The 13,759-nt window shown below is 56.0% G+C and overlaps 1 protein-coding gene across 3 annotated transcripts in view; it reads left to right on the top strand.

Annotated features, from left to right (window-relative positions):
- Nucleotides 1-13,759, top strand: part of SCN4A (sodium voltage-gated channel alpha subunit 4) — a 196,797-nt gene that overhangs the window by 161,377 nt on the left and 21,661 nt on the right. For all 3 annotated transcript variants that reach the window (XM_074979090.1, XM_074979089.1, XM_074979088.1), the window contains exons 17-19: nt 8,920-9,049; nt 10,656-10,810; nt 13,418-13,591. In XM_074979090.1, coding sequence (XP_074835191.1) covers nt 8,920-9,049; nt 10,656-10,810; nt 13,418-13,591 — 459 coding nt within the window. The remainder of the gene's footprint in view (nt 1-8,919; nt 9,050-10,655; nt 10,811-13,417; nt 13,592-13,759) is intronic.

Genomic DNA, 13,759 nt, shown 5'->3' with positions numbered 1-13,759 from the left:
GCATCTTGGTCTAATGGCACTTGCCAGTACCCCTTGGTGAGGTCTATGGTGGTGAGGTAACGGGCTCCCCCCAGCTTGTCTAAAAGGTCATCAGGCCTGGGCATGGGGTAGGCGTCCGAGACAGTGATGGCGTTAAGCTTGCGATAGTCCACACAAAACCGAACAGACCCATCTTTTTTAGGGACTAACACCACGGGAGAAGCCCAGGGGCTGGACGAGGGTTGGATCACCCCCAGAGCCAGCATGTCTTCAACCTCCCGCTCTATGTCCTGAGCCGTCCTCCCTGTGGCTCTGAATGGCACACACTTGATAGGGGCGTGGGTGCCTGTCTCTATTCGGTGGACAGCCAGGTCAGTGCGTCCGGGTCTGTCCGAGAACAGCTGTTGATGCAAATGCAGCACCTCCTTGATCTCCGTCTGCTGGGCAGGGGTCAGCTGGTCTGAGAGGGGAATAGACTCCAGCAAGGAGCCGGCTCCAGTCCTTGTGAGTAAATCCACCAAGGGATCATCCCCCTGCCCCTCCCAGTGTCTGCACACGGCCAGCACCAAGTTCTGCCTGTCCCAGTAAGGTTTCATCATGTTCACATGATAGACCCGGTGGCTGTGGGCCCGGTTCGACAGTTCCACCACATAATTCACGTCATTTAGCTGTTTGACGACCTTGAAGGGCCCATCCCAGGCCGCTTGCAGCTTGTTCCGCCGCACAGGTATAAGGACCATCACTTGATCCCCGGTGGCATAGGCTCGGGCCCTGGCGTTACGGTCATACCAGACCTTTTGCTTCCTTTGGGCCATGGAGAGGTTCTCCCTGGCCAGGCCCATGAGCTCGGTGAGTTTTTCCTGGAAGGTCAGTACATACTGTACCACTGACTCCCCTTCAGGAGAGGCCGTCCCCTCCCACTCTTCTCTGAGCAAGTCCAAGGGTCCCCGTACCCTCCTTCCGTACAGCAGCTCAAACGGGGAGAACCCCGTGGATTCCTGGGGCACCTCCCTGTATGCAAACAGCAGGTGGGGTAAGTACTTGTCCCAGTCATGGGGGTATTGATTCATGAAGGTTCTCAGCATCTGCTTCAGAGTCCCATTGAACCTCTCCACCAGCCCATTGGTCTGCGGGTGGTAGGCTGTGGCCCAGGTGTGCCGGACCCCACACTTGTCCCACAAGCTTTGCAGTAGGGCCGACATGAAGTTGGACCCCTGATCTGTGAGGACCTCCTTGGGGAACCCCACTCTGCTGAAAATGGACAGCAGTGCATCAGCCACGGTGTCAGCGTCGATAGAGGTCAAGGCCACTGCTTCTGGGTATCGCATGGCAAAATCTACCACTACCAAAATATATTTCTTCCCCGAACGCGTTGCCTTGCTGAAGGGGCCCACTATGTCTATAGCCACTTTCTGGAAAGGCTCCTCTATGATGGGCAGTGGCCTCAAGGCAGCTTTCCCCTTGTCCCGGCTCTTCCCCACCCTCTGGCAGGGATCGCAGGACAGGCAATACAGACGGACAGCTGCAAAGATCCCTGGCCAGAAAAAGTTCTGTAACAACCTTCTCCTGGTGCGGTGGATCCCCTGGTGTCCTGCGAGCGGGACATCATGGGCTAGGTACAGCAGCCTGCGCCGGTACTTTTGGGGAACCACCAGTTGCCTCTGGACCTTCCATGGCTCCGCTTTGCGTCTGGAAGCCCATTCCCGGTACAGGAATCCCTTTTCCCACAGGAATCTCTCCCTGCAGCCCTCCCCCAGCTGTGGAGCTGGGCTGAGACTGGCCAGTTCCCTCAGCTTCTGCAAGGAGGGGTCTCTCTGCTGCTCTGCCTGGAATTCTTCCGCTTGGGCAGGAGCGGATGCTACTTCCCCATCCCTGCCCGGCTCCAGCATCCCTGGCCTGTGAGATCTGGTTTTTGGGGGCCCCCTTTCTCTCAGGGTTGGCCCCTGTGGCTTTGGCTGGGCCTGTACCCCTGAATCTGGGGAGCGCACCCCTCGTTTTCTTTGGCTACGGGTCAGGACCAGGGCACGAGGGCGTTCACCTTGCCAGTTCTCCAGGTCAGCGCCCATCAGTACATCTGCCGGCAAATGGCTGTGCACGCCCACTTCCTTGGGGCCTTCCTTCTTCCCCCATTTCAGGTGCACCCTCGCCATGGGCACCTTGAAAGGGGTCCCATCAATTCCTGTTATCGTCAGGTGGGAATCGGGTATCATGCAGCCCGGTGCCACCACCCCGGGTCGGGCCAGCGTCACGTCAGCGCCTGTGTCCCAGAACCCCGTGACCTTTTTCCCGTCTACCTCGAGGTGTTTGAGACACTTGCTCCACAGAGGCATTGCCACCCCCACTCTGTAAACTGGCCTCTGAGCATTTGGTCCCCCTGAGGAGCTGGTCTGTGGGGCGGATTCGGCCCAAGCCGAGTGCCCATTGTCAGCACCACCCGCCTTGGCCGCCAGCCCCTCTGACTTCTGGGACCCCACCCAGTTGACTCCATGACCCCCCGGCCTGCTCAACCTGTCTGGGAGCCTGGGGCACTGGGCTGCTCTATGCCCCTTTCGCCCACAGCGGTAACAGCCTGGGTCTTGTTGTGTCCCTCGGGCCTGCTGCTCTGTCCGGGTTCTGTTTGGCTCTCTGGGGGGTGGGTGGCTGGCCCCTCTTTCCTGGGCTTGCCCAAGAGGTGGTCCCCTCTGTCGTACAGTTAGGGACCGGTCTCTCTGAGATTCTCGGTTTCTCCAGGACTCCCTCTCCCTCCGGGACTCCCTCTCTCTCCGAGACTCCCTCTCTTTGTGGGGCTCACTTTCAAACCTGGCCCGGCTGTTTGTGAAGTCATCTGCCAGTTTCCCTGCATCATGTGAGTCCCCTGGCTTCCGGTCCACGAGCCACACCCTCAGGTCAGGTGCGCACATCTCGTAGAATCGCTCCACGACCGCCAGCTCGATCAGGTCCTCTACGGACTGGACTCCCATTCCGAATGCCCACTTCTGGTAGTATTGCTTCAGGCGGGCAGTTGTATCTACGTGGGTTTCCTCTGGCCTCTTCTGCGCCTCCTGGAACTTCTTCTTGTACATCTCCGGAGTCAGCCCGAACTTATGCAGCAGGGCCTGTTTGAACCGTTCATAGTCCCCAGGCTGCAGCCCCACCAGCTGGCTGAGCACCGCTGCGCCCTTCCAGCCCAGCAAGGGGGTGAGGTGCCGGAGCCACTCATCTGGGGGAACCTCATGCAACTCACAGGCTCGCTCGAAGGCGGTAAGGAACTCGTCCATGTCCCCTGGGTCCTGACACTGGGCCAGCACACGCGTCTCCAAGTGACTGGCCACCCCGAGCCGTCTGGCCCTCTCCCCGCTTACCGCAGCTGGGGCCTCTTGGCGTCTCGCCTCTGCCATGGTTCGCTCATGCTCCCACTCTCGCTCTCTCTCCTTCCGTTCTCGTTCTTTCTCCTCCCGCTGTGTCTCTTGTAGCTGGCGCTCGTGCTCACGCTCTCTTTCTCGTTCCTGGCGCTCGTGCTCACGCTCTCTTTCCCGTTCCTGGTGCTCCAGTTCCTTTAATTTCACCTCGAGTTCCAGCCGTTGCAGCTCTGCGGTGGGGGACTCTGCCCGCGATGGACCATCGCTAGCTGAGTGCGACCTGGCGGGCACCGCGTCTGTCTGACGGCGTCGAGCCCCCGCTCCTGTCGGAGAATCCGAAATGCTTCCCGAGGCTGACCGGCCACTTTCTGCCGGGACAGGCTCTGCCCCCCCAGATCGGTCATTCTCTTCCAGCTGTGCAATCAGCTGGGCCTTGGTCGCCTTCCCCACGGTCAGGCCCCTCTCTCTGCACAGCCCCGCTAGCTCTGCCTTCAGGAGTCGGGTATAATCCATCTCCCCGCTATTTCCCGGGGTATCCACTCACCAGCAGCAGCTGCAGGAATGGCTCTGTTCTCCCTCTGACTCTTGTGAGACTCCTTCCTTCTCTGGTGCTCAGTCAGCCACTGCTGGGAGCTCATCCGTGGGTGCAGTGCATCCCACTCCTGACTCCAGTGTGATGGGGTTCAGGGGTCCCCCTGCACTGCACCCCGTCCGCTGGCAGGAGAGACTCTCACTCAGCAGGCACAACAGCAGATTTATTAGGCAACAGATGTCCAGTTTCTCACAGAAGCGACAGCATAGCCGCCAGAGACAGTCCTTCCAACCTGTCCCGGGGGGAAGACCCCGAGGGGTGCCCCTCTGGGGTGTAGCTTTCCCCCTCCTCAGGCTGGCTGCCTTCCAGCTCTCCCTTTTCCTAGCCTCTAACTGCCGCCCCCGATTCAAAACCCAGCTCAGCTCCTCCCTGCTCTTTGTTCAGGCAGAGGTGTTATCTGCCAGTTGTAGCCCCAGGGTCATCCTTAGCCACTGGGAGCTGCTGCTTGCCTCGGACATCCAGCCTGACTCACACATGCACTCCCCCCACTCCATCACACCAGCACAATACAGTTCACGGAGGCCGAAGACACACTCTTGGGTGGGAAACCCAGAGTTTCAGCAATACAGCTGTCAGGGGCCTCAGACTTATGATAACTTCCTTTGCAAATGTCTCTCACTCCATCTAAAGGAATCTCAGCAGTTTCTGATGCCTGGGGGCACCGTGACAATGCATCTTCATCGATGTTGCTTCTCCCAGATCGGTACTGTATGCTGAACTCATAGCTGGCCAAGGCAGCCACCCATCTCTGACCAGTAGAGTCCAGCTTAGCACTGGTCAACACATACGTCAATGGATTGTTGTCTGTCCATACCTGAAACTTAGCACCATACAGGTAGTCACAAAACTTCTCAGTGATGGCCCACTTCAAGGCCAAGAACTCCAGCTTGTGGATGGGGTAACGGGTCTCGCTGTCAGACAATCCTCGGCTAGCAAAGGCCACAGGTCTACGTCTGTCATCCACTTCTTGGTATAAAACCACCCCTAAGCCTTCCAAACTGGCATCCGTATGTAAAATAAACGGTTTGTTGGAGTCAGCAGTTAATGATCTCTCGAAAAGCTCTCTCACACCTCTCATCCCATTGTGATCCAAAAGGCTCTAGAGGACCACGGCGCTTCTGCTCTGGAAGCCTTGGGGGCCTCCACTTACCCCTGGTCTTAGTCTTGCTCTTGCCAAGTGGGTACCCGTGGGTGAGATCATTCAGAGGCTTGACAATGGTAGCATAATTTTTCACAAATCTACGGTAGTATCCACTAAACCCTAGAAAGGTTTTAAGCTCCTGGTAATTGGTGGGACATGGCCAGGTGATGTTGTCTGCTGGTCCTCCTACCAGCTGCCAGTTGTGCCACCCACTACTGTGGGTCTGGCCTGAGGCAAACCCTGTGATTTCAGCTCTTAGCAGCCTCAGCTGCTGTCTTATGGCTGTAGTTCTTGATATATATCTATCAAAGTGGAGTCTTATAAAAACACTAGCATCCAGCTCTACCTTTTAACAGATAGAGGCCGTGTCTACACGTGCCCCAAACTTCGAAATGGCCATTTGCATGGCCATTTCGAAGTTTACTAATGAAGCGCTGAAATGCATATTCAGCGCTTCATTAGCATGCGGGCGGCAGCAGCACTTCAAAATTGACGTGCCTCGCCGCCGCGCGGCGCGTCCAGACAGGGCTCCTTTTCGAAAGGACGCCACCTTCTTCGAAGTCCCCTTATTCCCATGAGCTCATGGGAATAAGGGGACTTCAAAGTAGGCGGGGCCCTTTCAAAAAGGAGCCCCATCTGGACACGCCACGCAGCGGCAAGGCGTGTCAATTTCAAAGCACCGCTGCCGCCCGCATGCTAATGAAGCACTGAATATGCATTTCAGCGCTTCATTAGTAAACTTCAAAATGGCCATTTGCATGGCCATTTTGAAGTTTGGGGCACGTGTAGACATAGCCAGAAAGAGCTAGTCAAGCCTAGTTTACGGCTGTCAAGGCAAGGCATAAACAGCACCAAACCACACAACTAACTAGCTCAACCCATATCCCTCCCAAAACACTTTACAGTGCTTTAAACCAGGGAGCCCTGTGTAATCCATGTCTTATGCAGTTATATCGACTGCCTTGTCCCCTACAAAGACTTGGAGCACTGGAGAGATTTCACAATTCTTATACTGAGTGTTAGCATAAATTGTGATTTTACAACAATGTGTTTACAATAGACAAAATCTTATTGCTTCCTTGCTACCCATCAGTCTGTGTTTGCCAGGTATCACATATGCACACCTTTGTATTCTCATGCAAATGATCTCTGGGACACACATTCCTCCCAGCCTTCAGCAGCATTGAGTTCCTGCTGGCACATTCCTTACATCAGCGTTAGTCTATATGGTGTCACAAGACTTCTCGATGTTCAAAGGGGGAGATTTAGCCAAATCGGTTCTCCCTGACCAACAATTTTGCTTTGTCAAATGAACATTTTTCTAATTAAAAGAATATTTCTTTAAAAAATTCCCAACCTGTGGGCATCTGGGACTTGGGAAATGCTCAAGAAACTCTGCTTGTCCAAAGGGGCAACTCCTTTGCAGGAGTGAGCTCTCTCCATATGCTGGCACACCCCTGGGATGAGGCCCAGCTCTCCCCCTCACCAGACTTGCTAGAGACAAGCTGTGAAATGCAAAACACATCAGGAATTGTGCCGCTTCCTTCCTCTGACTCTGCTGCTTCTGGCTTTTTACTTATTACTTATAAAATCTCACCTGGAGCAGACGGGGCCACTTTGGTTTAAACCGAAAAAGTCTGATCCTGTAACTGCCTGGGGACAGCACTGAACTGGTCAATGGACAGCAAGCCAACATGGCAAGAGTGCAGCCAGTTCATGGCAGTTTCCCTTCTGCAGGGTTCCCAGCAGTTTTGGGGAATACACATATTTAGTCACAATTTTTCTTGTTGTTTTTAGCAAAAAAAAATGCCCCCCTCCAAAAAAATCTTTTACAGACATCGCTGTCCACGAATCACATCATCAGTTAAACACAAAATGAGGAAAAACACCCAGAAAAAAGTTCACAAACAATTTCTTATGCAGGCTGACATTTTGGCAAAAAATATTAATTTAAAAATGATCATTTTTGGATTAACACATGTTTTACTCACCCCCATACCCTGGTCCCCCTGGGGAAGCCCCTCCCCCAGAACAACTTCACAAGGGAGACAAGATCCCAGAGCACCCACCAGCGCTGCTCACTGCATGCCACCCAAGCACAGGTGTGTCAGGGGTCCTTCCCCTCTCTGGCACTCCGAGTACAGAAAGTGGGGTCCTGCAAAATCTTTAAAGCACTTTGCTTATACACAGGCTTTATGTGACAACTTCCCAGGGTCATAGATCCCCTGGACCCTTCAGGATAGTGCTGCCATCACCCCAGTCCTTGGAGACCCCTTTTGCCCAGGCAGGCATACTGCCTGCTCTTATGACACAGCAGCAAATTAATTACTTAAAACCAGTGATTTATTCACAAAACAAGAGAAAAGAGATCAAGGGTTGCACACAGAGGAAAAGATTTCCCTGGGATTCAGCTTAAAAGTTACAGGGGAAAATCTCAAGTCAAACAGCAACACGAAAGAGGAAAACAGATCAGCCAGCCCAACCAAAGTTAAAATAACCAGAACCTGATTGTGACTAATGCTGCATTTCCCTTTTATTTCCACCTCAATGACTGGTTTTGTGATGGTCAGGTTATTTCTGATTTTCATTTCAACTGCCTGGGAACTGTCTCTCCCCCAAACTTTCTCTCCACTGTTCTGCAGAAAAGCCCCCGAAAGCCGCAATTGTTCTCAGTTTAAACAAAGTTACTTCACTCCCATTGGCTCACCTGGACTCAGGTTACATCAGGGCCGTGTCTACACTAGCCCCAAACTTCGAAATGGCCACACAAATGGCCATTTCGAAGTTTACTAATGAAGCGCTGAAATGCATATTCAGCGCTTCATTAGCATGCGGGCGGCCGCGACACTTCGAAATTGACGCGCCTCGCCGCTACGCGGCTCGTCCTGACGGGGCTCCTTTTTGAAAGGACCCCGCCTACTTTGAAGTCCCCTTATTCCCATGAGCAGATGGGAATAAGGGGACTTCGAACTAGGTGGGGTCCTTTCGAAAAGGAGCCCCGTCAGGACCAGCCGTGCGGCAGCCAGGCACATCAATTTCGAAGTGCCGCGGCTGTCCGCAGGATAATGAAGCACTGAATATGCATTTCAGCGCTTCATTAGTAAACTTCGAAATGGCCATTTGCGTGGCCATTTCGAAGTTTGGGGCTAGTGTAGACGTAGCCCAGGAGAGATTAGCCCCTTCCCTGCACTCATTCCTGACAGGGTGTCTGACTCACAGCACCACTGCAGCTTTGCTAGTGCAGCATAGCCATTGGCTACAGCAGAGGCCCCCAGGCTGTGGGTTGTGTCCCTAGGAATGCCAAGAGGGTGCAGCTGGAGCCCTGACAAGTGGGAGGAGAATGTGCTACTTTGCCACACCCCAGGTCTGCTCCAGCCCTACATGCAGCCACAGCTCCCAGCCCCAGTGGGGGTCCAGCTGCCAGCCCCCACCACAGCCCAGCTTTGGCTTTGTTCCTGCCGTCCCCAGTCAGCCCCTGAGCACAGCTCCATCCCTGGCTGTGGTCTCAGCCTTAGCTCCCTCACCCACTCTGCATTCTCCCTCCACCCTGAGCTGCAGCCCCCCTCCCAGCTCCCGCTTCAGGAGGGTGGGGTTGCAGATGGGGCAAGGGGCTCATGACCAAGACCAGGAGCCACCGTGCTACAGAGGTGGAAGGAGGGGCTGTCACCCCCTTGAGAGACAGCAGCTCGACTGGGGGGAGGATTCTTCTCTTGACCCCCCAGTGTCCAGCCTGGAGCCTAGGTCAAGTGAACTGCAGGGGTCGGGGGGAGCAGGTGTTGGGAGAGACCAGTCACTGGGCATCAGCCAGTCCCGGTGTCAGGGCCAGTCCCATCACCCTGGGCTGAGCCCATCCCCCCTGCTTCCCACAGCAGCCGCTGTCCAGCGGCAGCACCTCCTCCCTGTGCAGCACTGTGGATTACAAGGCACCGGAGGCAGAGGTGGAGGTGGTAGCAGAGGAGGCTGCGGAGAACCAGGGGCCTGAGGAGTGCTTCACAGAGGGTAAGGGAGGGGCTCCATGACCCTGCCCAGAGAGGCGCTGGGGGGCAGGTGGGGGGCAGGGCACCCCATCCCGGTACAGCCCCGGAGCACCAGCTGGGCCTGAAAATGCCACCCTGCTGCTGACACCCACAGAGAATGGGCCGAGGGCGGAGAACCCCTGGGATCCAGTCCCCCGGTTCACAGAGCCCCCCAGTTCCCATCTCCTGGGATCCCCCCAACTCATGCAGCCCCCAGACCCCACCCCCTGGGATCCCCCCAACTCATACAGACCCCAGACCCCACCCCCCAGGATCTCCCCAGCTCACATAGCCCCCCAGACCCCAACCCCTGGAATCCCCCCAGCTCACACAGCCCCCAAGACCCCAACCCCTGGGATCCCCCCAACTCACACAGCCCCCAGACCCCACCCCCCTGGGATCCCCCCAGCTGGAACAGACCCCACCCCTGGGATCTCCCCAGCTGACAGACCCCACCCACCTGGGATTCCCCAAGCTCACACAGCCCCCCAGACCCCACCCCCGGGATCCCCGCAGCTGACACAGACCCCAACCCCTGGGATCTCCCCAGCTGACAGACCCCACCCACCTGGGATCCCCCAAGCTCACACAGCCCCCCAGACCCCACCCCCGGGATCCCCGCAGCTGACACAGACCCCAACCCCTGGGATCCCCCCAACTCACACAGCCCCCCAGACCTTAATCCCCCTGGGATCCCCCCAACTTACACACACCCCAGACCCCCCCCCCCCGGGATCCCCACAGCCTACACACTCAGATCCCAATTCCCCTGGGATTTCTCCCAGATGCGTGCAGTACCACACCAGATCAATCCCCCCCCAGACTCACAGGGCAGCCCACAAGTGCACTGTGCACTGGCTGGGACCAACCCCCTCCACTGACGGTCCAGTGGGGTGCAGGGAGCAGCAGGGGCTGGGCCAGCTGGTGGGGGAAGCAGAGGCTCAGGCAGTGGGCCAGGGAAGGGCTGGAAGAGGTCAAAGGGAAACCCTGGGGAAGGCAGTCGGTGAGTGGGGTGGGGTCAGGGGATCTGGGACAGGGGAAGGGGGATGGCACAGGGGAGGGGAGGGGAGGGGCCATGCAGAGGAGTGGGGGGGTCAGTACAGGGGACCAGCAGGGGGCTGATGGGTGTAAGGTTTGGGGCCGTGTCAGAGGAGGGGTTCAGGGGGGCTGGTGCAAAGGAGGAGTGGGCGTGCAGGGGAGGGGGAGACCAGTGCAGGGGAGTAGGGGGCTGGTGTAGGGGAGGGGGAGGGCAGTTCAGAGGAGTGGGGGGCCAGTGCAGGGGAGGGGGAGGGCAGTGCAGGGGAGTGGGGGGCTGGTGCAGGGGAAGGGGGTGCAGGGGAGCAGGGGGCTGGTGCAGAGGAACAGTGGGGTTCTGATGGGTGTACGGTTTGGGGCCTTATCAGAGGAGGTGCTCCCCCAGGCACGGGCAGGGGCGGGTGCTGGAATGGGTGGCCAAGGGAGGTGCTGGAGTCTCCATCCCTGGAGGTTTATGGGGCCCGGCTTGACCAAGCTCTGGCAGGGGGGTTTCGTCGGGGTTGTCAGGCTGTGGCAGGGAAGCTAAGAGGTGCCTCTCTGCACACCCCGCCCAGCCTGCGTGCGGCGCTTTCCGTTCCTCCACGTCGACATCACAACCGACAGGGGCAAGACCTGGTGGAACCTTCGCAAAACCTGTTTCCAGATCGTGGAACACAACTGGTTTGAGACCTTCATCATCTTCATGATCCTCCTCAGCAGTGGAGCCCTGGTATGTGACACGCTTCGGCCCCCAGGTGCCCTGCTCTGACCCCCCGGAGAGTGTGTGACCCCCCCAATGGCAGACTGCATGCAGGGTGTGCGGCAGTGCCAAGAGCCTTCCAAAGAGGTGAATTGGGTCTGAAGCTAAAGGAGCAGCATTCAGTGCTTTCAGCTCCTGGCTGGGGTGGGGGGGAGCCCGTTTGGGGCTACGGGATAAGCATCCATCGTCAGTGGGGATGGTTTGGTTTGATCAGCAGCAGAATAGTTACCACTGTTAGCCAGCAGTGTCACCAGTAGGTTTCAGTGTCAACAGTCAGTTTTGATGACTGACTGGTGCTGTTCACAATAGCTGTGTCTACACGTGCATGCTACTTCGAAGTAGCGGCACTAACTTCGAAATAGCGCCCGTTGTGGCTACACACGTCGGGCGCTATTTCGAAGTTAACTTCGAGGTTAGGCGGCGAGACGTCGAAGTCGCTAACCTCATGAGGGGATCGGAATAGCGCCCTACTTCAACGTTCAACGTCGAAGTAGCGACCGTGTAGACGATCCGCGTCCCGCAACGTCGAAATTGTGGGGTCCTCCATGGCAGCCATCAGCTGGGGGGTTGAGAGACGCTGTCTCTCCAGCCCGTGCGGGGCTCTATGGTCACCGTGTGCAGCAGCCCTTAGCCCAGGGCTTCTGGCTGCTGCTGCTGCAGCGGGGGATTCATGCTGCATGCACAGGGTCTGCAACTCGTTGTCGGCTCTGTGGATCTTGTGGTGTTTAGTGCAAGTGTGTCTGGGAGGGGCCCTTTAAGGGAGAGGCTGGCTGTTGAGTCCACCCTGTGACCCTGTCTGCAGCTGTGCCTGGCACCCTTATTTCGATGTGTGCTACTGTGGCGTGTAGACGTTCCCTCGCTGCGCCTATTTCGATGTGGTGCTGCGCAACATCGATGTTGAACATCGACATTGCCAGCCCTGGAGGACGTGTAGACGTTATTCATCGAAATAGCCTATTTCGATGTCGCCACATCGAAATAGGCTACTTCAATGTAGGCTTCACGTGTAGACGTAGCCAATGCCAACACGCTCAGGCAGACATTTGGAAGGGATTTCTGTGACCACAAAGGCTGGCACCGTTCTGAGTACATGAAAGCCGAGATTCTGGAGCCTGATTCTGTGAGAGGGGCTCGGTTCTGTAACAGGATTTGTGGCCGTGCCATTGTGGGGCACATGGGCAGGACCCTCAGTGATGTCTTTGGCCCCAGGAGCACTTCTGTGTGGAATCCAGCAGTAGAGGCTGCCGTGTGAAGAGGATATGATACTTGTACACAAGAACATACAAAACTCATCACACTTAATCATCACTGTTATTTGAAGGGATTTGCAATGCAGAGTATAAAATTGGCCTTCACAGGGACTCCCTCCCTCTTCACTGCCACAGGCCCAGCTCTCTGAAAGATGGCGTCAGAGCCAAATTGCAGCTTTTGCGAATCCACTCCAGTGGGGCCTAGGTGACTCTGGGTCTGCTTCGGTGGCCAGGCTGTGGGGTGTTAGGAGAGGTTTTTATGGCTTTTCCTTGTTGCTGTGCAATTGTGTATCAGGGACACTCGTGAGGGATGCTGGTGAGGATAAATATTTATTTTACATTACTGCCCGACTATCCCAGGGCCTGACTGATGGTTTGAAGTTGATCAGACAGTAAATCACTTGTGTAGTTCCCTGACTGAACACACCTGGGCTGCACACGTTAGTCTGTTTGCACACCGGAAAGTAAGTCCTTCCCCTTGCCGCTCCAGGGCAACACTTTCAAATGTGCCTAAGTGACTTAGGAGCTGTAGTCCAATTTTCAAATGTGAGGTAGGCACTTAGGAGTGCCGCTGTCAGTAGACAGGCTCCGAGGCGCCAGCATTTCAGAGGAAGTCAAGTGCCTAAAGATGCAAATAAGCAGTGGGATTGTATGATTGAGCATAGGGAGGTACACATGGAACTGGAAGGGACTCTGGAGGTCATCAAGTCCAGTCCCCTGCTCTCTTGGCAGGACCCAGCACCGTCCCCTTTTTTAAAAAAAAAAAAAAGAAAGATCTATTTGTCCCAGAATAGCCCCTCAAGTATTGAGCTCACAACCCAGGGCTCAGCACCCCAGGGCTCAAACTGCTGAGCTATCCACACCCTGAGTACTCTTCAGCACCTACCTCCCTTTGACATAGCCTATTTGGAGGCAATTGTCTGGGGAAGTGGTGACTGCTCCATCACTGCAGATATTTAAGGGCAGGTCAGGTAGACATCTATGAGAGAAGGTGTAGCTGGTGCCTGGCCCTGCTGTGAGGTCAGGGGACTGAACTCAATGGCTTCGCGAGGTCCTTCCAGTTCTAGTGTTCTATGATCCTATGAAGTCACTGGCACCTTTGAAACTCTGATCCGATGTGTCTGTCCCATTGGGAAGTGGGATTCAGGCTCCTAAGCCACTGAAGTGCTTTGGAAAATTTGACCCTTGGACTGACCTTTCTCCCAGTGAACTCACCAGAGTCCTTGCACTACAGTGAAAGGAGAAAGGCCCCAGGCTGGTGGTTACTCTCCTATCCAGTACAGCCATGACCATGCAGCCTGTCTTACCCACTCTGCACCTCTTCCAGGCTTTTGAGGACATCTACATTGAGCAGCGGAAGGTGATCCGCACCATCCTGGAGTACGCGGACAAGATCTTTTCCTACATCTTTGTCCTGGAGATGGTGCTTAAGTGGGTGGCCTACGGCTTCAAGGTCTATTTCACCAATGCCTGGTGCTGGCTCGATTTCCTCATCGTGGATGTGAGTTGCCACTGAGGGCCGTGGGCACGGCGGAGCTCCCCCAGTCGAGGGCGAGTGCAGAACCTCTGCTCTATGTAGTGTGGGCCAGGTCATCCTCCTGCCAGGTGGGACAGGCCTGGACTTCCTGGGAGACCTGCAGCAGCTCTCCATGGAGCAGGGAGCCAGTGT

Source organism: Carettochelys insculpta, chromosome 28 (assembly GCF_033958435.1).
Source record: "Carettochelys insculpta isolate YL-2023 chromosome 28, ASM3395843v1, whole genome shotgun sequence".
In the NCBI taxonomy this organism is placed as follows: Eukaryota; Metazoa; Chordata; order Testudines; family Carettochelyidae; genus Carettochelys; species Carettochelys insculpta.
Note: the sequence above shows the minus strand (reverse complement) of the source record. Positions and strands in the feature narration are given on the sequence as shown.